Below are 27548 nucleotides of genomic sequence, written 5' to 3'. Positions count from 1 at the left end.
TCTAGAAGGCTGTCATAAGACTTTTGTTAATGTTGTCTTTTAACATACATCTTACTGAATGTTGCCAGCAATTTAATTTTGACTGAGACATGCTTCTTTTTGACCACTGAGTCATGACTTCTTGTGAATCACATTCAAGAACAGTGTTCTTGTGACACTCTGAGCTCTTCTGGCCTGAAACGCCAGGTGTGCCCTGAACCAGGGAGCACCTGGGTATCAATACCAAGTTGTAGTGTGGGGTGTGGTTGTAAAACACTGTAACACTGTAAGCAGCTGTGAATAGTTATAATCTACAATGTATCAAAGACCTGAAGAGGGTTTACAAGCAATTGCTATAGATGCTGAATATCATGTTTCTCTGCCCTTTCTGCAGTTTCGTGTACTAAAACTGTTTCATTTCACCAGCAGTTTTCAGGGCATTTAATTTCTATCAGTTTCTTTTGTCAATTTTGCCCTGCTCTTAACATTAACATGTAATATGATTTAAACTGAAAAATTTATGCCATTAGGTAAAAAATTAGTTACTCATCATCTAGGGAGAGTGTTCTTCAAGACTGGTGTAAAAGCACTCCCTGAGGAATCTTATCTGAAACTAGTGAAATCATCTTTGCCTGTGCCTTGGAATACCCTTAGGGAGGTAAGTACTCTGTCGTTTTTCATCCATCTTCCAAAATGATGATAATGGCTTCTATGGCTAGCAGGTAGTAGTATGCATTTACTTAGTATAGACAGTCAAACACTGTAGGTGTTTCAGATGTAACAGACAGTTCTTGTTTCTCTTCCTCAGGAGTTTGTGTTAAATAGTAAGGTTAATGTTATGTTAATATATAAGTTAAATAATGTTAGAGCATGTTATAAATGCAAAGGCAGATTTGGGTTAAATAAAAACAATTTATTATAAAACAATTTTTATAAAAAATAAACAATGAGGGAAAACCACAATAAAACAAACAGCGCAGCGCTGGGTGGACAGGGATCTATACCCAAAGGTATAGGTGTTCCCAAATCCACGAAGGAGGGTAAACTGTCCGGGGTTTTTATAGGGATTTTTAGCCTTGAGGCCAAATTCCAGGCAGGCACCATTCATCAACAGTCCTTGATTGTCGTATGAATTGATTTCCTGGCATTGGAGAATAGAGTCGAATGGACGTCCGGACCGAGTCTCCTCATATGTAAAGAAATTCTGAGTGGCTCTTGTGGTTCAGGCCATCCGGATGGGATGGCTGGATCCGGGTTGGAGCCGATGGATATTTCGGCTGGATTTTTCCTTTTGTTTACTTGATGGCTTTCCCCAACGGTAGCCCGCAAGGCGAGGTGTTCGGGTCCGGTGATGAATATCTCGTCGGTGCTTCTCCGTTTTGGCTTGATGTTTCGTGTCCTGCCTATTCTTCCCCGTTGATGGTCACCGAGCCTGTCCTTGTCAGTTTGAGGAGTTTTTTTTTTTTCCTGTCAGCTTGATGGGCCGCGTCCTGTCTATTCTTTTGTTGATGGGCGCCGGCTAGGATCGTTATCCTTTGAGTGGGAATTCGTGGCTAGATCTGGGAAGGGCTTGTGTGTCATACTGTACTTTATATTTTATAGTATTGTTATATACATTTATTTAGATTTTTACGAATTTTTTACAAGTTCATTTCTCACAGTCCCCCGCCTAATAATTCATTACATTAAAAATTCGTGTTATTTCATCCAATTCTGCAGGGGAGGACTATAATTTTTTTACTCACATTCATCTTCTTCCCAGTCTGTTAACGAATTCTCACTATATGCTTGTGCCAGGTTATATTATTTTCAAACTTCTTTAAGGCTTTAATCACATTTTTCGTTTTCTTTTTCCTCCTCTAATTTCATTAGTTTAGAGAGAGGAGTAGGTCTCCCTTGCGCTTTCTCAGGATCAATTGGAAGTGTGGCAATCTGCATTCCTTGCACAACAGAGTGAATTAGTCTGATGAAGCAAGGAATTAAGCAGGGAAGGAAAATGATTCCGGCAAACTGAACAAGTGATGAAAAAATACTAGCTTCTTCCAACCAAGCCCCTTGCCCGAATATCTGGTCCCACCAGGAGGCTTGTAGGATTGGAATTCCATTTTTTTGGACTGGCACATGAGCTACCTTTTTTAATTTCAGCAGCCAATCCTTTTATTGTTTCTCCGTAATCGTCTATTTCCATACAACACTCGAATTCGTTGTATCTGCCACACACTCCTCCCTCCTCGGCTAGCAAATAATCGTGAGCTAGTCTGGTTTGGTACACAAACGCTCTCATTTGTGAATGTTGTTTTGGCTAGGAGTTCTAGGGCTTCTGAAGTGTGGTTAGAAACTATCTCTACCACCGCTTGTAATCTGATAAGTCTGTTGAGGAGATAAATGGGGGTTCTGTACCCCCAGCTGCCATCGTTTGCCCAAGTAGCGGGCCCGTAATATTGAATGATCCTTTCGGCAGGCCATTCTTCCTCTTTCCACTTTTGGTTGCCTCCCGCTATTGGTAGTTCCCGTTTTAATTCCCTCCTTTGTCTGTTTAATGTCTCAAAGAGAGGGGCTCCCAATGATTTTACTCTCTGTTTTAGGTAGAGTAAAGAAAAAGGACCGAATTATTCCAAGTGTGCAGGATCCTTTCCATTTTCTGGGTAGCTCGCTGTATGCCTTTTTCCACATATTCAATATATACCATCAGGAGCTTCCCAACCCTTGTTCAACTTTGCCGGATCATCCCAATATTCCTTTAATCCTATTAGCTCATGGAAGGGATTGGCCCCAGAGTTTTTGTACCAGCAAAGTCCAATTATTTCCATCCATTCACAGTTATTCCCCCTGGAGCGACTCCAATAGCCCGTGGGTGGTTCAGGTTGCCAGGTTTTAGTCTTGCTTTCCGAATTCACCGTGAGTGTGCTTACACACGGGGTATAGCTTACTAAATCAGTGTATTCTTTCCCCTCCTCGGCTAATGCAGACAGTACCGATTATTCTTTGGTCTATAACCCATCCTTCTGGTCTTTGTTTTGTTTTTGATATTTTAGAGCCTTCCCATTTTAGGAGTTGCTCTGGGGTAAGTCCCTCTCCCTTCCAAGGCCATCTTTCAGCTGATTTTAACCCGCCACAGATCCAACAGTTAGAGAGACCTAATTCTGTGGCTTATTTCTTGCATTAGATCTATAAAAAGATTCTGGTTGGGGTTTGGCAACCCCCAATTGCTGTATTGTTTCTCTAATTGCTCATAATGTTTCACTAAGAGAGTTAAGCCTTTCCTGTTCTAGCCTCTTTTTCCGAGCCTCCGCTTCTCGCCTCCTTAACCCTAGAGTTAATTGTTTTATTTTGTTTTCAGGGTCCACCCCTTCCTCATCCCGGGAGAAGCAGAATACTGGGTCGAATTGCAAACATACCCGTCATCATTATTTTTTAACAAATCAAGGATTATCGGTTCATTATTAAAAAAAGCTTTTTCTTCATGTTTTAAGTTTCTTCTTCCTTCCCAATATACCTTCCCTCCCATGGTACACATTTTCAAATTCGCTTTATTGTAACATAAAGGGTTAACCGTATAATATGCCAAAAAGGTGGATTGTCTTTTCCCCCCCCTATCCAGACCGTTTTGTTACATTGACTGCAAATTGGAATTGGGGAAATCACTCCCACTTCTCTCCTATACCTGAAATGGGAAGTTTCAGTCTTTCTTTTTATAGGAGTTTTAGACTGCCCGTCCTTAAGACTTGCCGCTGGGTGATAACACCAGACCTCCCCTTTTAGTTCACATAGATATACTGAGTGCCATTGGAAATACAAAACCCCCTTTGTTGTTCTGGAGGACAATCGATTATTCGTCCGGCATCTGTGTTGGTCTGGCACCGTTTACACTTCTCTAGGGGAGGATCCCCCAGAGGCACCTCGGGGCTCATTCCCTTGGTCAAGCACATGGCTAGATTCAGGAACATCAGGATTCCCCACCGGTGTATCCCTCTGCCTTGCCCTTCGCCCGTATAAAAATATACGGCGGGGATTACCATCTTCCCGGCAGCAGGGATATTCTTCAGGGGCCCTTGTAGTTCTTATGGCGTATCTCCTTTTAAAGGTAGCCCACCGAGACGACTTAATCGTGTCTGTCCTGCACGGTACTTTTACTGTCTTTCGGCACTCAATTTCCAAAGCCTCTGCCTTGGAGTCTAATTTCCCTCTTATCCCCTTTTTGAAAAAGTAGGAACCACTCAGGAGAGTCGAGTTCCAACAATCCCCCCGCCCTGGTGGCAAGTATTAAGAGAGACGCTAGTCAAATCCTGTTCTTTTTCTAGACACTTTGTGCACAATCCTTTAGGTTTGTACCCTCCCAAACAGTGGGTTACCCAAATCTGATCACAATAGGCGCACTTGAAATGGATAAACGGAAAACAATTACATTCAGGGTGTATACAACTTATCTGATCGTTACTGTTCATTTGTGGTTACGCTGTATTCTGATCTTTAGTTCTCCCGGAGGGGTGGTGACTTTCCACTTGGAGGTGTCGTATTCCTTCACTTTCTTTACCCGAGACGAGTGGGTCCAACCTTTTTCTGCGGTCCGGACAGCTGTGTCGGTGGTCAGGAGAACCAGGAAAGGTCCTTCCCAATGGGGCTGAGGGGAAGCTCCTTCCACGCTTTGACGAGGACTTTATCCCCAGGCTGTATCTGGTGTATTGCAAATCCCAGTGAGGTGCTTTGGGGAATCAGTCCTTTTTTTCGTAGTTCCTGTAAATTTTTGTTGATTAGCAATGAGATATGGTTGTATTTGTAACATCCTCCACTTGGGGGTGTCCCACCAGCATTCCATGTTTGTAATGGCATTCCGTATAACATTTCAAAAAAGGGGACAGACCCGTTTCAGAATGAGGCATTGTTTCTTATATTTAGTAAAGCAAGAGGGAGGCACTTAATCCATGACATTTTTGTCTCTATCCATGAGTTTAGACAGTTGGGATTTAAGTGTCTGATTCATTCTTTCCACCTGTCCTGAACTCTGAGGATGCCAGGGAGTGTGGTATTGCCATCTGATACCCAGAGCTTCTGAAGTTTGTTTTTATAATTTTTGAAGTGAAATGAGTTCCCTGGATCCGAACCAATACAGCCTACTCTCCCATACCAAGGGATGATTCCGACCAATAAAATTTTTGATACTGTTTGGGCCGTAGCCCTTGCCCTAGGGAAGGCTTCTACCCCAGTGCGTAAGTTTTATCAATTATTACTAATAAGAATTTATATCTCCCGTTTTTTGGCAATTCGGTGAAGTCCACCTGGATTCTCTCAAATGGTCGGTATGAGAGAGGCCGCCCTCCCCAAACGGTTTGTTTGGAGTTGGATTTATTTACTTTTTGGCAAACCACACACCCCTGTACCTCTTGTTTGGCAATTTCAAAAATCCCCTTGCATCCAAAAAATTTCAGGAACTGATCTGCCAGCGCCCGAGTTTCCCCAATGGGTCTGTTTTGTGTAGCCTTTGTAACACTCTCCTTGCCACTCCCCTCGGGATCAGTTCCCTCCCATCAGGTAACCACCATTTTCCCTGTTTCATGACTCCTCCTATTTTTTTTGAATTCTTCAATCTCTTTCTCTGAAGGGAGCATGGGGATTTCAGGGGATTCCTCCGGAGTCACCTCGGGAATACTTACGGTAAGCAGGGCTGCTCGTTTTGGCCTCTTTATCGGCTAAGTTGTTACCTCGGGTTTGAAACTGCAACCCCGTCTGGTGTCCTTTTACATGGACAATTGATATTTCTCTTGCCCCCGGACCGCCTCTAGAATCTGTCTGATTATTTCCCCATGAATTAGATCTTTTTCCTTTGGTATTTATTAGACCCCTCTCTTCCCAAATTTTTCCAAAAGTATGTACCACACCGAAAGCATACCGTGAGTCTGTGTATATGGTCCCTCTCCTTCCTTTCAACCTCCGGAGGGCTCTTAGGAGAGCATAGAGCTCGCAAGCTTGTGCAGACCAACTTGCTTTCAAAGGTCCAGATTCCACAACTTCCCCAGATGCACCATTTATTATCGCATATCCTGATTTTCTTTTTCCCTCAATAATTCTCGAGGATCCATCTACAAACCACATTTCTTCTTCTCTCCCCCTTCTAACTCCTGATCTTCTAAGTCCGGTCATTATTCTGGTCTGCAGCTCCACGATTTCTGAACAGTTATGAACTAATTTCTCTAAAGGTTCACCGAATAAAAACTGAGCAGGATTTTGTGCCGAGGTAGTTTTTAATTCTAAACCGGGTGAACTGATTAAGATGGCTTCATATTTCAGGAGCCTGGAATCAGTCAGCCACTTTTCTGCTTTTTGCTGCAATATGTTTCTCACATCATGGGGAGTGTAGACTACCAGAGGAGCCCCAAAAGTTATTTTCTTTGCTTCTCCTACTAACAGAGCTACTGCTACAATTGCTTGTAAACACGTAGGCCAACCTCGACTGACCGGATCTAAGATCTTTGAAAGAAACCCTATAGGCTTCTTTTTGTCTGCCCATTCCTGAGTCAGGACTCCCTGCGCTGTTTGTCCACTCACATCCACAAACAACTGGAATTCTTTATTTGTATCTGGTAGGGTTAGTACCGGGGCAGTCATAAGGACAATTTTTAATTTCTGAAAATTGGAATCGTCCTGTTCAGTCCACTTTAGTCTATCAGTGTTTTAATCTTTCATATAAAAACTTCACCTTTTCACTGTAACCCTCAATCCACTGCCTGCAGTATCCCAGGAGCCCCAGGATTTGTCTAATTTTGCCTTTTTGTTTTTGGTGCAGGCAATGCGAGGATGCCTGCTACCCTCTCCGGGTCTAATTTTTTTTCTTCCCTTGGGATATCCAATGTCCGAGATATTTTATTTCAGGCTCTGTGAATTGCAGCTTGGATTTTGATACTTTCAAACCTTTCTTTCCCTAGGAAGTTTAACAAGGCAAATCGTGTTTTTTTCTAACGCTTTCTTCAGTTGGTCCAGCTATTAGCAAATCATCTACATATTGCAAAAGCTTTGTATCGCCCTCTAAAGTAAATTGGTTAATATTTGTTCTAAAAGCTTGTCCAAACAGGTTCGGGGACTCCACAAACCCCTGGGGGAGGACCGCCACCTTAACTGTTGTTTGCGGTTTGTTTCTGGGTCCTCCCACTGAAATGCAAAATAATCTCTGCTCCTCTCATCCAGAGGCAAGTCCAGAAGGCATCTTTTAAATCAGTCACACTATACCACACATCTTCTGGTGAGAGTCTATTTAGTAAAGTATAGGGGTCGGTCACCCCCGGGAAATCTAGTCCGGGTCCTAGCGTTTACCGCTCGTAGGTCCTGGACCAATCGGAAGCTACCATCCGTTTTCCTTACAGCCAGTATGGGGGTGTTGTGTTGGGACATGCAAGGCTCCAAAGTTCCTCCTTTTATGAGGTCATCAATTATTTGTTTTAACCCCCTTCTCCCTTCCATCGGGATGGATATTGTTTGATTCTTATAGGGTCCTCGGAGTTCTGGTTTTTTTTTTTGATAGGTTTGATATCTAGCTTCCCTCCCTCTCCTTTTGAATGCCATACTTTAGGGTTAATTCTCTCTTCATCTTTAGGAGTCAACCTAAATATTTTTTACCACCAATTCAGAGTTTTTAATCAAGATATTTATTCTTAAAGCAACATCATGTCCCTACCCAGTAAATTGTAATCTGCTTCCTCTACTAATAGCAAATTCCCTAAGCAAATTTTATTTTCAGATTCTATTTCCACATCTTTTATTATAGGTACTTCAAAGGGGTCTCCCTTTGCACCGATTACAAAAACTTTTTCTCTGCTTGCCACACATCCGTATGGTAATTTTTGCAGAGTACTTCTTTCTGCCCCAGTATCTACAAGAAAACTTACCACTTGTCGTTGGGGTCCCACTTTTAACTTTATCAAGGGCTCCTTGGATGTTCTGGTCCCCAAATTAAAGAGCCCCCTGACACCCCTAGTCTTCCTGAAAAATTTTCTCATCTTTTAATTTTTTGTTTACATTTTTCGCTGAATGTGTCCTACCTTTTTACAGTAGTAGCATTCAGAGGGGTTCTTTCCATGGGGCCGGGGCTGCCCGGTGAGAATCTCGACCTTTCCCGGGTATTGATTTAAACTTACCCTGCATCTGTTCTTGTTTCTGGACTTCTTTTAACCGCTGTTACTAAAATTCTAGCTTGCGATTTCTGCTTCTCATCTTCTCTTCTCATGTACACTTTTTGCGCTTCCCTTAGTCGCTCTTGAAGACTTTTATCTTGCCTCCCCTCAATCTTTTCTTATTTCCTCCTAATATCTTCCCAAGATTTAGCAACAAATTGTGTTTTTTAACAGAACCTCCCCCATAGGAGAGGTCGGGTCAGTCCCAGAATAAATCTGTAAACTGCGCCGTAACCTCACGATACCCGCAGTGGGTGGTTCCTCCTTTCCTTGAACACTCTTTGAAAACTTTGCTAATGTTCTGGCCCCCTAGGGACCGCTTCTCTTATACCTTGTATAATCATGCTCCTTAAATCCATCATGTTCCTTCTGCCTTCCTCCATCTGTGCATTCCAGCTCGGGCTTGCGCTAGGCCATTTCTGGTTACCTGGCGTCCCCTGTGGGTTGCGTCTGTCCCAGTCTCTGATCCCGGCTTGTTTAATCATTTCCCTTTCCTCCGGATTAAACAGTGATCTCAGGATTGCCATAAGATCGTCAAAGGTATAGATACTACTCCCTAAAAATTCATCTAACCTCTCAGCCACTCCGAGAGGGTCATCTAACAACCGCCCCATCTCTTTTTTAAATGCTCTTACATCTCCAGAGTTAAGGGGGACATTCACAAAACCGATCACTCCCGGGGCCGTCGGTACTTCCCTAAGAGGGAGCAACCGGTGCCCCTCTTCACTCTCTCCCCATTCATTATCTATCATTCTTGCTTTTAAACGGGTTCTACTTGCGGGAGGGGAATTGGTGATTGTGTATTGCCTCCCTGTTATTAATTGTGGAATTTCTGCCGCCACCCGGTTGAAGGGAGGAGCCCCCTCCGTTGTATGGGAGGGTCCCCGGTTGTGGCGGCTGGATCGGCAGGGGCGGATAGGGTGTTCCCCAGCCTTGCGCAGAAAAAACCTCCAAGGAGGTTGCTGTGGTTTACGGTGTTTACAGGCGGGGAAAGGGGAAGGGCAGCCGGCATTGCTGCTGGCCCCGACTCTCCCGCTTGAGACACACGTATCTCAGTGGGTTGGTCTCGGGGGCCCAAGGGTGCTGAAGGCACCACCTGATCGGCAGAGGAAGGTCCCGCTGGTCCTCGATACGGGGGGGGTAAGTGATCGAGGGGTTCCCAGGACTCAGTTTTCGACTCACGTTTTTTCTTTTTGCTTTATTGGAAATAGCCCTACTCTGGCATTTACCCAGAGCTTAGCGTATTCCTTCTCCTCAGGATCTGAGGGGACTTTGTCCTCCACATAGGAGAACAACTTGTTACACGTCCATTTTTCAAATGTGCCTAACACTGGCCAAGTGAGGTGACTTCTCAACTCCTGTCCTCCCCAAACCTCCATACAGTAATGTATTAATTTCTCCTTTGATTTCCCCTTCCTTTGGGGACAATCTTCCCAGTGTTTTAGCATCCACCCCAAGGGACTTTCCAGTGGGATGTCTGGTGATTCCTCCCCCTGATCGGAGGAATCTTTTCCTGTGCTTCTTCCTTGAAGCTTACTCTTTTTCTGCCCCATACTTCGCAAATATATTCTTACCTTTCTTCGACTTCTCCGTGAGTCGATATCAGTTTCTGCGTTGTGTACTTAGGAATCAAAATTTGCCGATACTCACCTTTCAGCGAGCTGAGCTGAGGTCTCTTGTAATCGGAACTTTTGATTCTTTCCTGGACCTCTCCCTGGGTCCGTTACTAAGAGGTTTACCAGCCTCGAGCTCGACAAGACGTCCCTTTCCCCTCTTAGTACCTTGCGATCAGTTCCCGAGACACCCTTTGGTCTCAGGTTTTACGAGTGTGTGTCGAGGGGAAAAAAAAATTTCACTCTGTATCGCTTCCTTCGCGGCCGGCCAATTCCCTCGCGGGAGGATGGAAACGCGACCTTGAAGTCCGCACTCGCTTCGTGATCAGATCACGTCTCACACACACTCGCCCGATCGCCCGCTCAACCAGCAGTACTTACAGCTATTTTCCTGCGTGGGTGTCCCTTGTGCGCACTAGACGTTTTACGAGCAAAGTAAGCCGCGGCTCCCGAAGGCTCCGTGCCTTCCGAGCTCTCCGATCCGGATTTATGCTTTTTATTGTGGTTTTTTACCTCCGCCTAAATTTGGTTCGGATATCGGAACGAACTACGGGGGTTCTTCACTCACCAGGCCGCCAAATTCAGCCGGGGGTACCCGTCCCGGGCAGTGAGATTCCCCCGCACGTTTCTCCGATCCGAGTCACGGCACCAATCTGTTATAAATGCAAAGGCAGATTTGGGTTAAATAAAAACAATTTATTATAAAACAATTTTTATAAAAAATAAACAATGAGGGAAAACCACAATAAAACAAACAGCGCAGCGCTGGGTGGACAGGGATCTATACCCAAAGGTATAGGTGTTCCCAAATCCACGAAGGAGGGTAAACTGTCCGGGGTTTTTATAGGGATTTTTAGCCTTGAGGCCAAATTCCAGGCAGGCACCATTCATCAACAGTCCTTGATTGTTGTATGAATTGGTTTTCCGGGCATTGGAGAATAGAGTCGAATGGACGTCCGGACCGAGTCTCCTCATATGTAAAGAAATTCTGAGTGGCTCTTGTGGTTCAGGCCATCCGGATGGGATGGCTGGATCCGGGTTGGAGCCGATGGATATTTCGGCTGGATTTTTCCTTTTGTTTACTTGATGGCTTCCCCCAACGGTAGCCCGCAAGGCGAGGTGTTCGGGTCCGGTGATGAATATCTCGTCGGTGCTTCTCCGTTTTGGCTTGATGTTTCGTGTCCTGCCTATTCTTCCCCGTTGATGGTCACCGAGCCTGTCCTTGTCAGTTTGAGGAGTTTTTTTTTTTTCCTGATGGGCCGCGTCCTGTCTATTCTTTTGTTGATGGGCGCCGGCTAGGATCGTTATCCTTTGAGTGGGAATTCGTGGCTAGATCTGGGAAGGGCTTGTGTGTCATACTGTACTTTATATTTTATAGTATTGTTATATACATTTATTTAGATTTTTACGAATTTTTACAAGTTCATTTCTCACAAGCAGATTATGTGTGACTTGTGTAGGTTAGTGGAGTTTATTATTTGAAAACATGTAGCTGGCTGAAATTCATGACAGTAACAGCAAGTTTCTGCTACATTCTTATTATTTGAGTTTATTCTACATTCTCTTTATTTGAATCATCTGCTCTGTCTATATGAGCAAACTTGATATTAAATGCATTTATTTTGAGATAATGATATCAATAACAGATGTAGGTCTAATATGAAGGTGTGGGTAGAAAACCATCTTGTGAGCCTAGTTACCAAATGCCTTTTCTGACACTGTAGTTGTGTTGACTTTTTACATGAGTCCCTTACATGTCACATACATGTCTCTGAGTGACTTTCCCACCAAAATCTAATGGCACTCTGAGGAATAGACTTGAAACTATGCCAACATTTTAGACCTCTCTCCTTATCAAGTAGAAGTGGGACAGAATTATCAAATACTTCATGTGACACCCTAATACTTGTAACAGACGACTGATGATAGCAAACATCCCAGACCCGCTAGACACACTGTTTCTTGAGCTGGAGTCTGCTTGTCTTTGTCTAGATCCATTGGTCTGAGTAGGTCTGTGCCTCCGCAAATTCTTAATTTCTTACAAGGTGCCTTATGATGGGATAAGAGGTGCTTGATCTTGAGGCTAAGGGTTTAACTTAAGCCCACATGATCTTAAGTGGTGAGTGATTGACACCCGTTTGGTAACACGGTGGGAGCTGCAGTGCCCATCTGCACGTCAGGAATGAGTTCCACTGCTGGTAGGGACAAGAAGCTGTTCATGTTTAGCTGAGGTTTTGGGAGAAACGGTGATGTCACAGCAGCTGGGGAGATGGAGATAAGCGGCAAGAGGGCTGAAAGATGGAGGACTGAGAACATAGAGAACAGACTGATACATGGGTACAGCCATGGAGACTTGTGTCTGTGTCATGCATTTGATAGTACAGCATGGACAGTTGTTGCTCCTTAGTGAGGCCAGACATCAACAGTGGATGAATTTATAAGCCACAGAAAACCTAATAATACCAGCCACATATTTCGAAAAGATTTTCTCCGCTAATTGGCATGCTGCCGTGGGGAAGCTGATCCCTGTTATCTTGTTACTTGCAGGTGTTGTGGCAAATCAGAACCTGATGTGACCTGCCGGTTTGAAGATGTTGGAACTTTCATAAACTAAGTTTAAAACTTGATAGTAAGAAAGAAGAATATATATCTCCAAGCTGTATCTTTAGGGTGGATTATATCTGTGTTTGTGTACTCTGGCTCTAGGAATGTCAGGTATTTCCCGTACGAACTGCCTTCGTTTGCTCCTTTTTCTTGGGCGCCTCAGCAGCTCCGGAAGGGAGGAAGCGGGGCCGGTTGTTTCGATTCGGGTGGGAGGGACGGGTGATGCTTGGGTGGCCGGCCGGATGAGACTCCCGCGAGGCAGCGTTCGGTGCTTTAGCCCCTGGCCCGTGTCAGGCTGGGGTGCCGAGCGGTGGAGGCTGCGGGGGCCGCCCGCGTTCCCGCAGGCGCCGATTTCCCGGCGCGGCCCCGCAGTTCCCGGCGCGGGCGGGGCGGGGCCAGCCCCACGCACGTGAGCGGCGCGCGGCCAATGGCGCGATCGCGTGATGCGCAGCGCCGGCTGCGCGCGCGGTGGGGCTGCGCAAGATGGCGGCGGGCGCGTGAGGGGTGGCGGCGGCCGCGCCGTGGGGACGGAGGGAGCCGAGGCCCGAAGGGAGCCGGGAGGGGCCGCTGGTGCCGCCCCCGGGGTGCGATGGTAAAATGACCCAGGCGGGGAAGAAGAAGAAGCGTGCCGTGAACCGCAGCATCATGCTGGCCAAGAAGATAATCATTAAAGACGGCGGGACGGTGAGGCCGGGGGCGCGGGGCGGCCCGGGGGACGGCTGGCGATGGCCGGGGGCCCCGGGCTCTGTGGTGATGCGAGGGCCGGCCCCGGACGGGTAGGACCCGGTCCAGAGGGAGTCGGTGGGCCCGCGGGCCTCGGGCGGCGCGCTTGTGTCGGTCGCGGTGCCCTCACGGTCGCCGCAGCCCCGGTGGCCGCGCTCGGCAGCCCGGGCTGGAGTCCGCGAGGCGGCTGCCCGAGGAACACCTGTGAGCGTGTCAGGCCGCTTTGCTCCGCCCGTAAACGCGGTTTGTTCCTCGCGTGGGCCGGGTTTTGGGGCGCGGGAGCGAGGGCGGCCTCAGGCGCTGGGCCTGGGGCACGGCGGGTCATTACGGGCGCCCGAGGTGAGCGAAGCGTGTCCGAGCCCGCCCTCGCCGAGCGTGGCTCCCGTGAGTGGCGGCTGCGGGGGCACCGTGCGGGCAGGGCCGCGGGGCGCGGCTCGGGTGCGGGGCTGCCGGCTGGGGCAGGGACCGCTGTCCCCGTGGTCAGACAGAACGGGCCCGCGAGGGGGACAGACGCCAGCGCCTGAGCAGTTCCGCAAAGGGCGCCTGGAAGAAAGGTTTTGCGTTTCTTCCCACTGTTTTGCTTCCTCTTAAATACATAAATTTGAAAAAGGAAGGAAGTTGTTAAAGTGTTTTGGCTGCTGGAGCTTGGAGTTGGTTTCGGTGGGTTTTTTGGTTGTTTTTTTATATTGATGAGTGCTGTTACTTCCAATGTATCGTTGCCCCTGCATTTTTTCCACTGTGTAACACTGTGTAGCTTCGATGTTCCCTGTTCTAAATATAGTGTCATTATTTCAAATAAGGAGACGACTTGACAGACTAAATTGCTGATGGCCCTTCAGTTTGTCTTTTTGGAACAATAATGGAGAAGAGGCAGGTGTCAGAGTCACTAGATGTGTTCATTGAGGTGGGCAACTGGCTGGATTACTGAAGTGGTAGAAAGCAAAACGAATTCTGGTGATTGTTGTTGATGTTCTCCAGGATGTGTTCCTGGTGTTTGTAAAGATAGAAATGTGTGAGATTACCTTGTACAAATGTTAAATGCAAGTATTTTAGATTGAGTAGTACAAGGAGAGTAAATGTTGTTACTTAGGGAACACGGTGCTTTATTGTTTCTCTCTGGAGTCATTGATTAAGATACAGCATGTTGTGTTTCTAAGCGTCCCTCACTGCTCAACTTTAACTTCCTTTTGCCAACAGAGGAGAAAGTATGTTGCAATTAACTGCATTCTGTGATACTTGTAGTACATCATTCAGCACATGCTGCCAGTTTCAAAAGCTGAGTGCAAACTCCTATGAGTTCTGTATTAATTTAATTTTTTGAAAACACAGAAAAATGAGCCAAAAACATTAGATGAAGGTATGTAGATTGTTGTTAGGCAACAAAAACTTCCACTTGTGATACTTTATGCCTCCAAATAAATGTTTGGGAATTTATTTGTTTTAAATACATATTTTTAAGTTATGAAGTGATGATATATGATATCTCTTATGAGAGATATCATATGATATATCTTACTATATCTTATATCTTACGATATAAGAGTGTTCTTTATAACAACAGCAGAAACTTCATGCATGGATTTTTTTTTAATATTTGCTGAAATGTGAAGTTTGCCTTTAGTGCTCAGTGTCCTCAGCTGCTTTCATTCTTTGCCCAGCGTGGTGTGTGACACTGTGGGAAACAGGTACCTAAAAATGGCTGCCATGTCTTCAATGTCTCCTGCTGGCAAACTGGTAATTAATCAAGCATCTTCATGTTCACATTCCCGGCTGTTTGGTTTATTTTGGAACTGTTTGACATCAAAGAAAATTGTGTGAGCCAGAAAAAATATACAGATGGTTGATGAGGTAGTGGCACAGGCAGAAAGTTTCTGATTGGAAACCAAAAAAACCCCAAACAAGCAAAAAGAAAAACCCGCCCATTGTTTCTGCAAAGCCTCTCCTCCCACTGCAATTTCTGCTGAGTCTCCTTGACAAGGCAGTGGGTGGTACAGGAGCTTGGGTTGGTGCATGGTGGTATTTTTGTGTTTTTCTATTTGCAGCTTTAGTAGCTGTATTAGAGAAGGAATGTGTAATGGTGTGTTGTACTCAAGTGTGTGTTGTCAGATTTCACCAAAGGAGAGGCAGTAACACCAGTGATGTGGTTTCATAGAATCATAAATGGTTTGGGTTGGAAGAGACCTTAAAGATCATCTATTTCCAGCCCCCCTGCCGTGGGCAGGGACACCTTCCATAGATCAGGTTGCTCAAAATCCCATCTAGCCTGCCACCGAACACTTCCAGGGGTACGGAACTCCACAACTCCTGTTTCAACAGTTTTTTTGTCCCCAACAATTTTCATTTTTCCTTCCCTTATATATTCATCTTATGTATGATGATGCATCTATGAAGCAGTCATGAGATGAATTAGAGATTAAGACTTCATTTGGTGCTTTTTCTTTTCCAGCAGAGGAGCAGCAGCTGTGGTCTTACACACAATGCCTTTGTTGCTTTGATAGTTAATCTGTTGTTGTCAGGTGGGTGTTCTTAGGCTTGCCTGGCATGTACCGTTTTTATCACTGGTATAACTGACAGTACAAAACGTTTGATTAAAGGCATCTTCTCTATAACCAGAGGAAAAGGTGTTCTTGAAGCCCTGTTTGTGCCGTGGATTTAGCCAAGCTCAAATACGCTCTGCTCTGGCTGCTGGTAACAGAGGAGATTGGAACATCTGATTGGAACATCTCGGTTCCAGCTTGTTCACATATGGCCTCTGTATCTTTTCTCTCCAGGTGTAGGGCCTTCAGATTCAGTTGCACTTTAGAGTATTGCATTACATTGTGTTAGGAAAGGTCAGGAAGCAAGTTTGTAGGGTAGAGGAGGGCAGGACACCCAGCACCTGCACCACACCTGTGGGCTCGGACAGTGCATCAGGCTGGTACCGAAACCTTGTGGAGTGAATGGTTGTAATGTGTCTTAATACACTGCAGTGTAACTGCTTATCCTTCCTTTGCTTCACCTCAGAAGCATCCTTGCTACTGGATAGTTGCCACCACCTTTAAAAATAGCTGTAGAGGTGATGATCTAAATGTGACTAAATTACTTCCTGTTTTTATAGGTAAGAGCAAATAACAGTACCTATGATATGTGAGCACTAGCAACAAGAAAGCAGGGAAATTGCACCATAGTGATCTAAATGTCACTTCTGGTTTTTTTGTCAGCATGATGGAAAGCTCTGTTGGTGCTGCTTACAGCTGGGTGACATGGCAGAGGGCAGCAGTGACCCACATGAGGCCTCTAAAGTCAGCAGCAGTTCCCCTGTGCAGAACAGCCGCTGCTTTCATTCTGCTGTTTCGCTTTGTGCGGGTGGTCTTGGAGCTGCCCAGAGCTGGATGAGGGCAGCGCGGGCACAGATGGCCTTTGAGCTCACTCATGTTTGCTGTGAATGGAGGTGCTCCTGACCCCCATGCTGGGAGGGGTGGGATGGTTTGTGACACCTCCCTCACTGTCTGTCAGGCCTTGGGGGGGGTCATGAGCCAGCAATGTGACAGGAATCTGGGGGCTATCAGAGTGAACCTGATTTTACAAGGCTGAGTCAAACAGCTAACATTGATACTTGCAGTTTGTGCACAGCTGGATAAATTTTTAACCCAAAGCTAAAATAAGGATTGTGGGTGGAAAGGGAAAGGAATTGTGGGAAGAGAGGATAATTATAGCCACTCTGTACCTACAAAGACTGTTAATTTACATCCTTGGGAGAGTAGGCAGAAAAAAACCCCAGCAGAAATATCTGTATGGTATGTCTGTATTTACTGAAGAGGGCTTGGGAAAGAAAAACAGCACAATGCTGAGGTACTTCTGTAATTCACCTTTTACAGACTGATATGGTCACTTTCAAAAATTATGATATTTTCTAGCAATAGGATTGAGTAGGCAGTAAGATTTTCTGTATTTTTTGCATACATTTTTTTCACTAAGCTTTTTTTTCTATGTTGGAAATATTGGAATCTGGAAAAAAAAGCTAGGTATGGTTTGCATGAATCTCCTAATTAAAGAGAGGCTCCAGTATTACCTAACTGCAGCTTAAAACTGTGTAGTATTTGAGGCTGAAAGGCACGTCCAACATCACTAATCCAACTACCTCAGTCTCTTACCCCAGACAGGGTCAGCTGGAGTAGTTTGCTCAGGGCTGTGTCTAGTGGGGTTTGGAGGATGGCAACTCCAGACTTCACTGAGCAGCCCTTTTCAGGAAAGGTTGCTTTTTTGAGGTTCACGTATAATTTCTTGTATTTCAGTTTGTGTCTCCAGTCCTGTCACTGACATCTCTGAGAAGAGTCTGGCTCTTGTATTTACTCTTCCATCAGCTGCTTATACACATTGATAAAATCCCAGTGAGCCTTCTTGGGGAGCAGCTGAGGTCCTTAGCTTGTGTGTGTGCTCAGTGTAAATGCCAGGTCTGATCATATCACAGCCACTCTGCAAGTAGCTCACCTTTGCACAAAATTGGTAAAGTAGATGTTAAGGCAGCACTTCTAAGTTGAAAGAATGCATATGAGATTTCTGAGGAGTTACTCATACTGCTTTCATATGAGAATAATTAGTGAACCCTATCCTTAATTTGCAAATGTTGAACTGTGGCATGTTGTTTGACAGCATTTACAGTCTAGGAGATGAGCAGGTTTTCCCTCCCATGCTCTTTTTGTTCCCTTCAAAACCTACTGATTCTACCAAATTGCTGAAGAATTTCAAGTTCCTTTCATCAAATCTTTTGCATCTCTTCCTGCATTTGAAGCACATTGTAACTGATAGGCCTGCACTCAGTATTTGGGAAGTGATCAGTGCTGGTCCTGAGATTTGCTTCTGGTGTTCATTATTTGAGTTTCTTTCCCGGTTTAGAGCTATATTTTGTATGGAGCACTGGTGCCTTTTAATAACAGAAGAGCTGTTTGATAGACCAGGTAGTGAGACTTGGGGATAGCTGAGTGTTGAGCACTGCTGTGTTTTGAAGCCATGGAAACTTGGTTCCATATGGCTTTGTGTAGACTTAAGCACCTTTCTCAAGGAAAACAAACTAATTGTCTGAAGAAGAGTCTGTTTTCCCTGTAGCATGCTTGTTTCCCGGATTGGAAGTGTAAGTGGTTTATTTTTTGAGATGGCAGTGAAGGATTCTGCAGCATAAGAGTAGGACACTTCAGGACATTAGCATCAAAGGATTAAAAAATGGAGTTTCATTCCATACCAGTTAGTTGGGCAACTATTCCCAAGTTTTGAGTCCTGTTTCATTATTAATCATCCTGTTTATACTGTTCTGAGGCATTTCTCATGACTGATAGATGATCAGATGTTTTAATCACCTGTCTTTTCTCCTGTTTCAGCCTCAAGGAATAGGTTCACCCAGTGTCTACCACGCTGTTATCGTGATCTTCTTGGAGTTTTTTGCTTGGGGACTCCTGACAGCTCCCACTCTAGTGGTAGGTGATCCTCAGGAGCTTTTTCTTGCTGTATGGGAAGTGGGACAATTACTGCAAAGGCACTGAGCATCTTCTGAATTACATGAAATGAAAATTACATATCACTGAGCTGCTCTGTTGTGCAAGTGAAAAGTTCTATATTTTTAGATGGTTTCAGAAATTTATTTTATTATAGCAGTCTAATGGTGTGGCACAACTGTTGACATGAAAGTCCGCTAACACTCAAGCTTACATGCAAATAGTTTCTGATTGAAAGGTGGTACTTGAAATTAAGGTGGTAATGAAATTATCTTTCCTTTCAAGATGCCATAAAACATTGACATATTACAAATGTAAGGACAAAAATACACTTGGAATGTGGTGACATTATGCAAGGGAGGTCTTTGCTGACCTGGCTGTGTTTTAAGCAGAAGCTTCAGAGCACAGACCCTGTTGGACCAGTCAAAGCATCCCTGTGATTAGTGAAACAGTCATGCCAGTGTGTTTGTACCAAGGTACTTTCTCATGTAGTTGGTTGCTTTTAATTTGGATTTAATTTGTGAATGATACATGATGACAAATTAAATGGGGAGGGCGGGGGGAGGCTTAAAAATCTCCCAAACCAACTCCACTTTAAAAGCAGTCTTGGTGCTGCTCTGAAAGCTGATGTTACCCATCAACAGTCTCTTGGGTATGAACTACACATCGCCACTGAATGGAATTCCTCTCATCTAAACACAAATCAGACTGAGACAGCTGCATTTCTGGATTCTGCTCACCAAACTGAGAGCCACTTCAGGACGAGAGGACATCTCTCCTCTCTCTCACCTCAGTCCCCAGCAGATGACACAGTAACATTTGGAGAATCTAGTCAGAGATAATTTTGTAGGTTCTCTGTGGTTTATTTATATTTCATGCACTGGAATCTCAAAATGCCTTCCATGCAAATATTAGTCGCATTATTTGTGGTTTGCCCTTTTTTCTTCTATTTTTTCCTCTGTATTCTATGAAAATAAAAAACAAAAACTGCTGTGCATCATAAAGTTGGATGTATCATGAGCAATATTTGTAGTTGATATTGTGTAAATGACTGTATTTCCTCTCCAGGTTCTGCATGAAACCTTCCCAAAACATACATTTCTAATGAATGGTCTAATTCAAGGAGTAAAGGTAAGTTGCCAGATGTTAATCACAAGTACAATTTAAAGTGAATGGTGGGAGGAATATAGAAATAACTGCCAACTGAGAGAAACAGTCAAGAGGTTTTTCAATATGGCTTTCACAGTATGAATAAAATGGGAATAAATTACTGCTGAAAGTGCAAATGTACATCTTTTTACTTTCAGTAAGATATTGCTTGGTCTGTATCTACTGTTTGGGTTCAGCAAATAAAAAGGTAGTTGCTTAATCCCAAATGATGCATACGGTGCTGAAAGTGGATAATTTTTCACTTGGAGTTTGTTGCTCCAGTAGACTCTAAAACACAGTTCATGAAACTGCTTGTATGACTGGGTCATCTGCATTTTGAATTTTGTGTAGCTCTGAGATAACAGATCTCAAGTTTTACGTAACCAGACATGGGATAGAAGATCAGTGATGCTTGGCCGTGTTGCCTTTGGTGCATTGCACTGTAGCTGTTGGCTTGAATGAAATCAGAGCCTGGGCTGCTCTCTGTGTTGCTGCTCTGACTGTGTTGTGGTCAGGTATCACAAGTCTGACCTCTTAGTTCTAACTTCAGATGTTTTGTTTCATTTAGGGCTTATTGTCGTTCCTCAGTGCCCCACTTATAGGTGCCCTGTCTGATGTGTGGGGACGAAAGTCCTTCTTGCTGCTAACAGTATTTTTCACCTGTGCACCAATACCACTAATGAAGATCAGCCCATGGTTAGTAAATTCTTTCATGCCAGATTGGCTGTTGTTTTTCAAGGTTGCCATCTAATGCTTATGTGTGTAGCATTGTTGATAAAATGCTGTTTGTGCTTCATGGAAGATTGAGGCTTTTGTATTATTTCTGTGCAAAGCTGGAGGAACAGTCAACCTGAAGCAGCTGCCATGAGGCCAAAGGCCTTGGTCAGAATTTCAGTAGCTGCTGATTTTGATCTGTGCTGTAAGCCCTACTTCCAGCACATCTGCCAAAGCTGGAGAATGCTGTCGGGTGAACTATGCAGGTCTGGATTGTGGCCGCAGTTCTCCCTCAGATACCAGCCAGCAACACTGAAATCAAAACTTTACCTAATCAGGGTGCATGAGGTAACCTACAATGTTGCAGCACTTTTACACTTTTGTTTCTCAGATTCTAAAATCAACTGACTTTCATGCTTTGTGCACCTTACTGACCTGTTAGCTGGCTGGAACATTGCCCAGGTAGGGCAGGAGTCAGAGCCCTGGGCTTGCTCCCAACCCATGCTGTTCCTGAGGGTGGAGCAGCAGTGGCACAGCCTGCACTGGCACAGGCCACAGCCAGCTGCTCAGGCAGATCTGTCACCCTTTCCCATCTCCTCTCCGGTCACACAGGCTGCTCACCCCTCTTCAGAAGGAGCTTGTTTTTTCAGTGTAGATTAAAGTTTCAAATGCTAAATGCTAGTGTCTGTGGCATAAAGATATGGCTAATGTGGAGGCCTTTCAATGACCAGGTTCTCAAAATACTGAGGTTCCTAATTTGCTTTGGGCCATAGACCGGTAAACCCAAGTTTATTAGCTGAGCACCTTGTTTCTCAGTAGTACTTAATTACAGCAGCTTTTTGTAGATGTTACAAAATCATGCTGCTTGTACTTGGAGCACGTAAGAGTTACACAATTCTATCAAGGCACAGTCACATTGGCTTTATCCAAGATTATCTCAATAAATTGTCAGAATAAGTTGGACAAGGTGATTTACTGTTTAACTGCACTTGGATTGAATAGACTTTTTGTTTCTCCTTAGCTATTCTAATTTTTTTATTGTGTTCTTAGGTGGTACTTTGCTGTAATCTCCGTGTCTGGAGTTTTTGCAGTGACATTTTCTGTAGTTTTTGCATATGTAGCAGACATAACCCAAGAACATGAGAGGAGCATGGCCTATGGTTTGGTATGTATTGTTTGCCTCTTTTCCTGTTGGTATTCAGTACTAAGGCCTTCAGTTTGTCATGCTTTTCACAGCTGTGTATTCTGTGATTTTAATTTGGACTCAGGTTTTTCTGTTTAATTGTTCCTGTCATCCAGTCTTGTATCTCTTGAATATTCTGCTTCTAAATGAAACAAAGCATGACCATATTAAAAGCTGTCATGTCTGTCTGTCTTAAAAGCTGCTATCAGTCTTAATGATGTAATTTGAGGAGCTTTAGTTCTTCTTGCATTGTTGCCCACACTGATACTACTCTGTCATCTCGTCAGAAATCTCACCTTTTGTTCTGGAACTGCCACTGCGTGATACTTGACTGCCCCTGCCTGTGTCTCCAGTCACTGCTGAGCTGCAGTTCAGAACAAACGTAGCTGAGTTACTTGTCTGTTTGAAATTCTTCCAACTCACCTCTGTTTCTCCTGATAACCTGCCAGCTCTCAGGAGCCTTAACAGTATCATGTTATTATGGATTAGCAGAACTACTTGTTGTTTAGGTTACAGAATCCATTACCATTCAGCAGGAAGAACTGAAAGCAATGGATATAGAACTAAATAGTTTCCTTGTGTCTGTACACATCAGAGATGGAGATATGTTGAGAAAGTTCTTTCAGTTTTTAAGTTAATATCTTTCACAAGGCCAGCTGATTAACTGACGACTACTGAGTTGGATTAACCAGCACATTACATTTAATATACCCTTTGTACATGTGCACTTTTTTTAACAGACATTGCCTGTTTCAGTAATATGAAATTAAATACAGCTCATTGCTTCCCAGACTTAACAGCAGAATCTACAGTTAATTAAACCTAATTATGTCAGTACATACATACAGGAGTGCTATGAACCTCACATTGTTGTCCAGGTAGCAGAAAAAAAAGTTTTTCTTGAAAAATTGTGATTGTCTAAAATCACAATATATACACAGCTGCTACCACATAGGCATAGGAAAAAGGTTACTTTAAATCACTTTGTGATTATAATGGTCAGGCTTTTGAAAAGAAGGAAATGAGGGTAATAACACTACTGACTTGTCTCACTGAAAATCTTACCAACTGTTATTTATTTCAGGTTTCAGCAACTTTTGCAGCAAGTTTAGTCACCAGCCCTGCTATCGGTGCCTACCTTGGCCGAGCGTACGGCGACAGCCTGGTGGTGGTGCTGGCTACAGCAATAGCCTTGTTGGACATTTGTTTTATCCTTGTTGCTGTACCGGAATCGCTGCCAGAGAAGATGAGGCCAGCATCCTGGGGAGCACCCATTTCGTGGGAACAGGCTGACCCCTTTGCAGTAAGCTACTTAAATAGGGAATATTTTGTTATTTGTAGATACTGATCTTTGGATACAGGGAAGAGACTTGAATTTACAGTAGTTCAGGCTTGAAAAACAAAGCCTTCAATTTCTTCAAGCTTGACCTTGCTTCACTGGCGATACTTTTGCCAACAGTCTTGCTAAACATACAGAGAATGCTTTGGTGGTGCCACATAACAACTTCATTGTCAGGCTTTTCAGAGCCCAGCTAGGGAATGCTTTTTGGAAATGAAGGTGGAATGTTTTGTAATTCTTTTTTCTTGCCATAGTCCCTGAAGAAAGTCGGCCAGGACTCCATTGTGCTGCTAATCTGCATAACAGTCTTTCTTTCCTACCTCCCAGAGGCAGGCCAATATTCCAGCTTCTTCCTATACCTCAGACAGGTAATGTAACATTTTGGTATGTATTTGAACAGAACCTCATTTACAGGATTTAAGGAAGTTTTCAGTATTACTGAACTAATACAGAAAATACAGATAACTTATGTCATTTAGAAGCTCCCAGCAACTGATTTAAGTCCCTTTGTTGTTCTGTTTTTCTCTTTTAGCCAGGCAAAAATAGAGGGGAGTGATGAATGAGTTATAAAACAATTTCTTGTATTTTGTAATTATTTGTGTTATTCTCAGACTGCAAGGTTCAATATGTTAAACTGGTATTATTTTCTGAGGGAACAATTTAATTGTTTTTTATTTATGCCCCTTTATTTCCATTTACTTGTTTGATGTAATGGAAAAAAAGATGAAGAGCTGAATAGTACTGGTCCTCTGCATTGTGTGTTCTCTCACTGGGGTTTGTGACAGCATGACACATGGTTTATGGTTAATAATCAGATTGCCTTTTCTATTTAATATAGATAATGGGATTTTCATCTGAAAGTGTTGCAGCATTTATAGCAGTCCTTGGGATTCTTTCCATTATTGCACAGGTGAGTTACTGCTCTGTGTGTCGTTGATTGGGCAAGTTGAAAAGAAGGAAGCACTTTGGAGAATGGAGAGCACTGTGGTTCCATAAATGTAACTCAGCTTTTCTGTGTCTGTGTTTTCCTAAATCTCTAAAAACTGGTTAAGACACTAACTTAGATGAAAACATTTGATAATAAGTGTTTGGTTCATTAAGGGGAAAACTAAATCCTTCGTGCATCAAAGAAGGGGTAGTAGTTTGGTCATATTACTTGCTAAATGACTGTCCTCTTTTTTTTTTGGTAGAGGGAAATACTGCTTTTGAAGAACAGTACTTTAAAATAATTTCTGCATGTATTTGACATTGAGAATAAAATGTTTTCAGGGTTTTTTTTTTGTTTTTCTTTAACTCATTAACTCACCAGCACACTTGTGTTTAACATTTAGAGTAAGATGTTATTTTTCTGACACTTTACTTTTGCCCTCTCTGTTAGACAGTAGTGTTGAGTTTACTGATGCGGTCCATTGGAAATAAGAACACCATCCTGCTGGGCCTGGGGTTCCAAATACTGCAGCTGGCCTGGTACGGCTTTGGGTCAGAGCCATGGTACGCACATTTCACTTTGGTCTGGCTGATGCAGGGTTGGTCTGCATTTTATCCCTTCTCCGAAGGGTGCGAGTGCAGGATAGCCAGTGCAGCATCCCTGCACTCCCAGGGCAGAGCTGCAGCCCCAGAGCAGTCACTGCAGTGTGTGTTTTGCAGGATGATGTGGGCAGCTGGCGCTGTGGCTGCCATGTCCAGCATCACTTTCCCAGCTGTCAGCGCCCTGGTCTCACGAACCGCTGATGCCGACCAGCAGGGTAGGTTTGCTCCTGGTTCTTGGAATTCTAGTTGAGAAATACTGTGCAGACCTTACTGGAGTCTGGGCTTAGTGCTCATCAGCCAGGCTGTGTCTTGGCAGGGCAGCCCAGATACCCGAGCCTAGGGCACCACGTTAAATCCAGGTTGCTTGGAAGTTGCCCTGTGCATGTCCTGCGTAGTTCCGTGCAGAGGGAAATCTTAGCAAGGCCCTAGAGCAGCAGAACATTCAGCAAACTGTTCCTCGGTGTTGCACACAGTGCTCTCTCCTGTGTGAGACAGTGACAGCAGGGATGGTGTGCATATCCCAGCCTCTGAGCTAGCTCAGCATGGCAGGCGCTGCCCTCTGCTAGAGGCAGATGGAAAAACACTGGAATATATGATAGCGACAGGCTCTTTGTGCCCCTTGTTCACTGCTACACCGTTTGCAGCTTTCCTATTTGCATCAGTTTAAAGTTAATAAAGACATTAGAAATAGTTAATTATATAACTATAGATAGATAAGAACATGTATTTTACTGTTGCCAGGTGTTGTTCAAGGGATGATTACAGGAATTCGAGGACTGTGTAATGGTTTGGGACCAGCGCTTTATGGTTTTATATTCTATATATTTCATGTTGAGTTGAATGAACTGCCCATGCCCGAATCATCGTCAGGAGGTAGTGTGGTTGCACAATACCATTTACAACAGGTAAGTTTCTTTTGTATTACTGCTTCCAAAAGAAGAAGTTAGGAAGGGCTCCTGTTCTCATCAGTTCTCCGGTTTGATGCTGTGGTACATTTTGTTACACTGACTGTAATTGGAGGGCATAGAAACGGGTTTTTGCGTCCCTCTAGGGGGAGGGTTGTTTAACTGATCTGTTTAATTACATGCACTAGTTTAGTTTAATTCTCAAATAGCTACAGCTGACAGCCATAGACAACTCTGACTCTTGGGAGAATACCTTGAGGGAAGGGTGGACAGATAGCAATGGTGAATGTGTTCGTTGTGTCATCTTTTTACTAAGCTTTCTTTTTTTCTATTTTTTTTTTCCTAAATTAAGTTTTTGGGGAAACTCAGCAGGAAGAAATTGCGCCAGAAAAGGAAGTTGGCAAGCATTAAAAAGAATCATGTGCTTCCTTGTCCTAAATCTTAGGATGTAATGTTGTTCCACATTCCTTCTCAGAATTGGTAGTGTAGTCACTAGTGTGTCAGGCAACAGCTCTTCCAGCTCTTGAAATTGGGTAATTAGCAATTGTAGGCTAATATGTGTCAAAAGGCTCATTAACACTTTGTTGTTTTTTCAGAATTCCATAATTCCTGGACCCCCATTCTTATTTGGAGCGTGCTCTGTGCTGTTGGCACTTCTTGTTGCCTTGTTTATTCCTGAACACACAAACCTAAATGTAAGATCCAGCAACTGGAAGAAACACTGTGGCAGCCATGGCCATCCCCACAGCCCACAAGCTCCTGGTGAAGCTAAAGAACCATTACTGCAAGATACAAATGTATGACAAAAATCCAGGAAGACCCTTTGGACTCTTCTTTCATCAGCAGTTTGGGATACACATTCCAACTCCATCAAAATGTAATTTCTTAAGGTAATCTTAAGAAGTATCTTTCTGCATGAAATCTGTAGGAGTTGAAACAGGAACTTTCTCCAAAGATGTTGCCATTGAACTAAAAACTTACTCGCTTTTATAAACAAACTGTTGCATACTTGTCTCTTGCCATGAAATGCTGTTACTGCTAAACTTTACATTCTAGTTCAGAGACAAACAATAGAGTCAAGGCATGAGCATGTGTCCTTCTGTTTCCTTACGGTGGTGAGCTTTAATCCTAGTCATGCTACGTCTCAATGAGACAGACTGGCATCCATGTGGACCCATCTGTTTTAATGTTGTAAAATCTTGGGTCAGATGATTCAAAGCCTTAATGTAAATGTACTTAAGTAGGGAGGTGAATTGGTATAATTTCTTTTCAAAGTCACATGGCAGGTTTTTTTTAAGTTTGTACTAATATAAAAATCACATGGGCACGCTTGCTGAACAGTAAAAGTTATTTTTATGTAAGTGCATTTACTCTTTCTATTTTTGAAGAAACGGTCGTATCAAACACTTGTTGAAATACAAAGTGGGTGTTTTGGGCCTACAGATTTTAATACCGGCTCTAAACCTCTGCTTTCCTCTGTACCGTTTATTAAACCACTCGATTTCTGATGTTTGCATAATCATAAAGGATCTCGAAACTTGAATACACAGACTGAACTCTATAAGCTGATAGCCTTGAATCTGTCCATGTGCTATATAGTGGCCTTTGAGGACTGTCACAAGAACCCTTTTGCATTACAGAGCTAAAGTTTTAGTCCTAAATTTTCAGGACCCTTAGTACAGAAGAGAGCTTTATACAATTACTGATGTGAATTTCTCTAAAGTGTATATTTTTGTGTCCAGTTGTATTATTTAAGTGTTCCTTTGTATAAATTTGTGTATAAAGTATTGTATAGGTTTAAAATGTTTTCATCTTGTGGTTATTGCTTAATGCTTTTTTACCTTTGAACATTCACCATGGTTGACCAAAAGCAGGAAAAAAAAATGTAAATAATCTGTTAATAAAGTTGAATATTTTAATGAATTTTTAAATAATTGTCAGTGTGTCTTCAAACCTTTAGTGAAGTTCAGTAGTGGCATGTGTGTTATACTTCAGCAGGTAGAAAAAGTCACCTGGAGCAGTGATCCAGCATGGAGCTTTATGTATTAGCTAGAGCAGCCCTGAGCCCAGTGGAAGGGTCCCCACTGTCCAGTAGCACAGGCTGCCTGCAGCTGCTCCTCGGTTCCTGGGGATCCCGTGGGACAGGACAGCCACAGATGCAGGCTCCAAGGAATGAGCC

General features: G+C 43.7%; 1 protein-coding gene across 2 annotated transcripts; it reads left to right on the top strand.

Annotated features, from left to right (window-relative positions):
- The first annotated feature begins 303 nt into the window (after positions 1-303).
- On the top strand, positions 304-27303 carry SLC71A1 (solute carrier family 71 member 1). 2 transcript variants are annotated; one of them, XM_088060129.1, is made up of 12 exons: positions 304-637; positions 18436-18531; positions 19618-19680; positions 20267-20394; positions 21463-21577; positions 22680-22898; positions 23189-23302; positions 23773-23844; positions 24313-24425; positions 24582-24679; positions 25206-25369; positions 25966-27303. In XM_088060129.1, the coding sequence occupies exons 1-12, from the start codon at positions 500-502 to the stop codon at positions 26170-26172; spliced, it is 1527 nt and encodes a 508-aa protein (XP_087916255.1). In that variant the 5' UTR covers positions 304-499; the 3' UTR covers positions 26173-27303. The 2 variants fall into 2 exon arrangements, with proteins under 2 accessions (XP_087916255.1, XP_005521004.1); XM_005520947.3 differs by lacking the exon at positions 304-637 and adding an exon at positions 12838-13042.
- Positions 27304-27548: the final 245 nt, after the last annotated feature.

Source organism: Pseudopodoces humilis, chromosome 10 (genome assembly GCF_049639895.1).
Source record: "Pseudopodoces humilis isolate 2021_Gansu_Grassland_sample_001 chromosome 10, ASM4963989v1, whole genome shotgun sequence".
Classification (NCBI taxonomy): Eukaryota; Metazoa; Chordata; class Aves; order Passeriformes; family Paridae; genus Pseudopodoces; species Pseudopodoces humilis.
This window is presented reverse-complemented; position numbering and strand designations above follow the sequence as displayed.

Coding starts and splice junctions, on each gene's coding strand:
- SLC71A1 (XM_088060129.1), top strand. CDS start 500: ATGCCATTAGGTAAAAAATTAGTTACTCATCATCTAGGGAGAGTGTTC. Junction 23,303..23,772: donor TCTTCCTATACCTCAGACAG/GTAATGTAACAT, acceptor TATTTAATATAG/ATAATGGGATTTTCATCTGA. Junction 24,680..25,205: donor CGCTGATGCCGACCAGCAGG/GTAGGTTTGCTC, acceptor TACTGTTGCCAG/GTGTTGTTCAAGGGATGATT.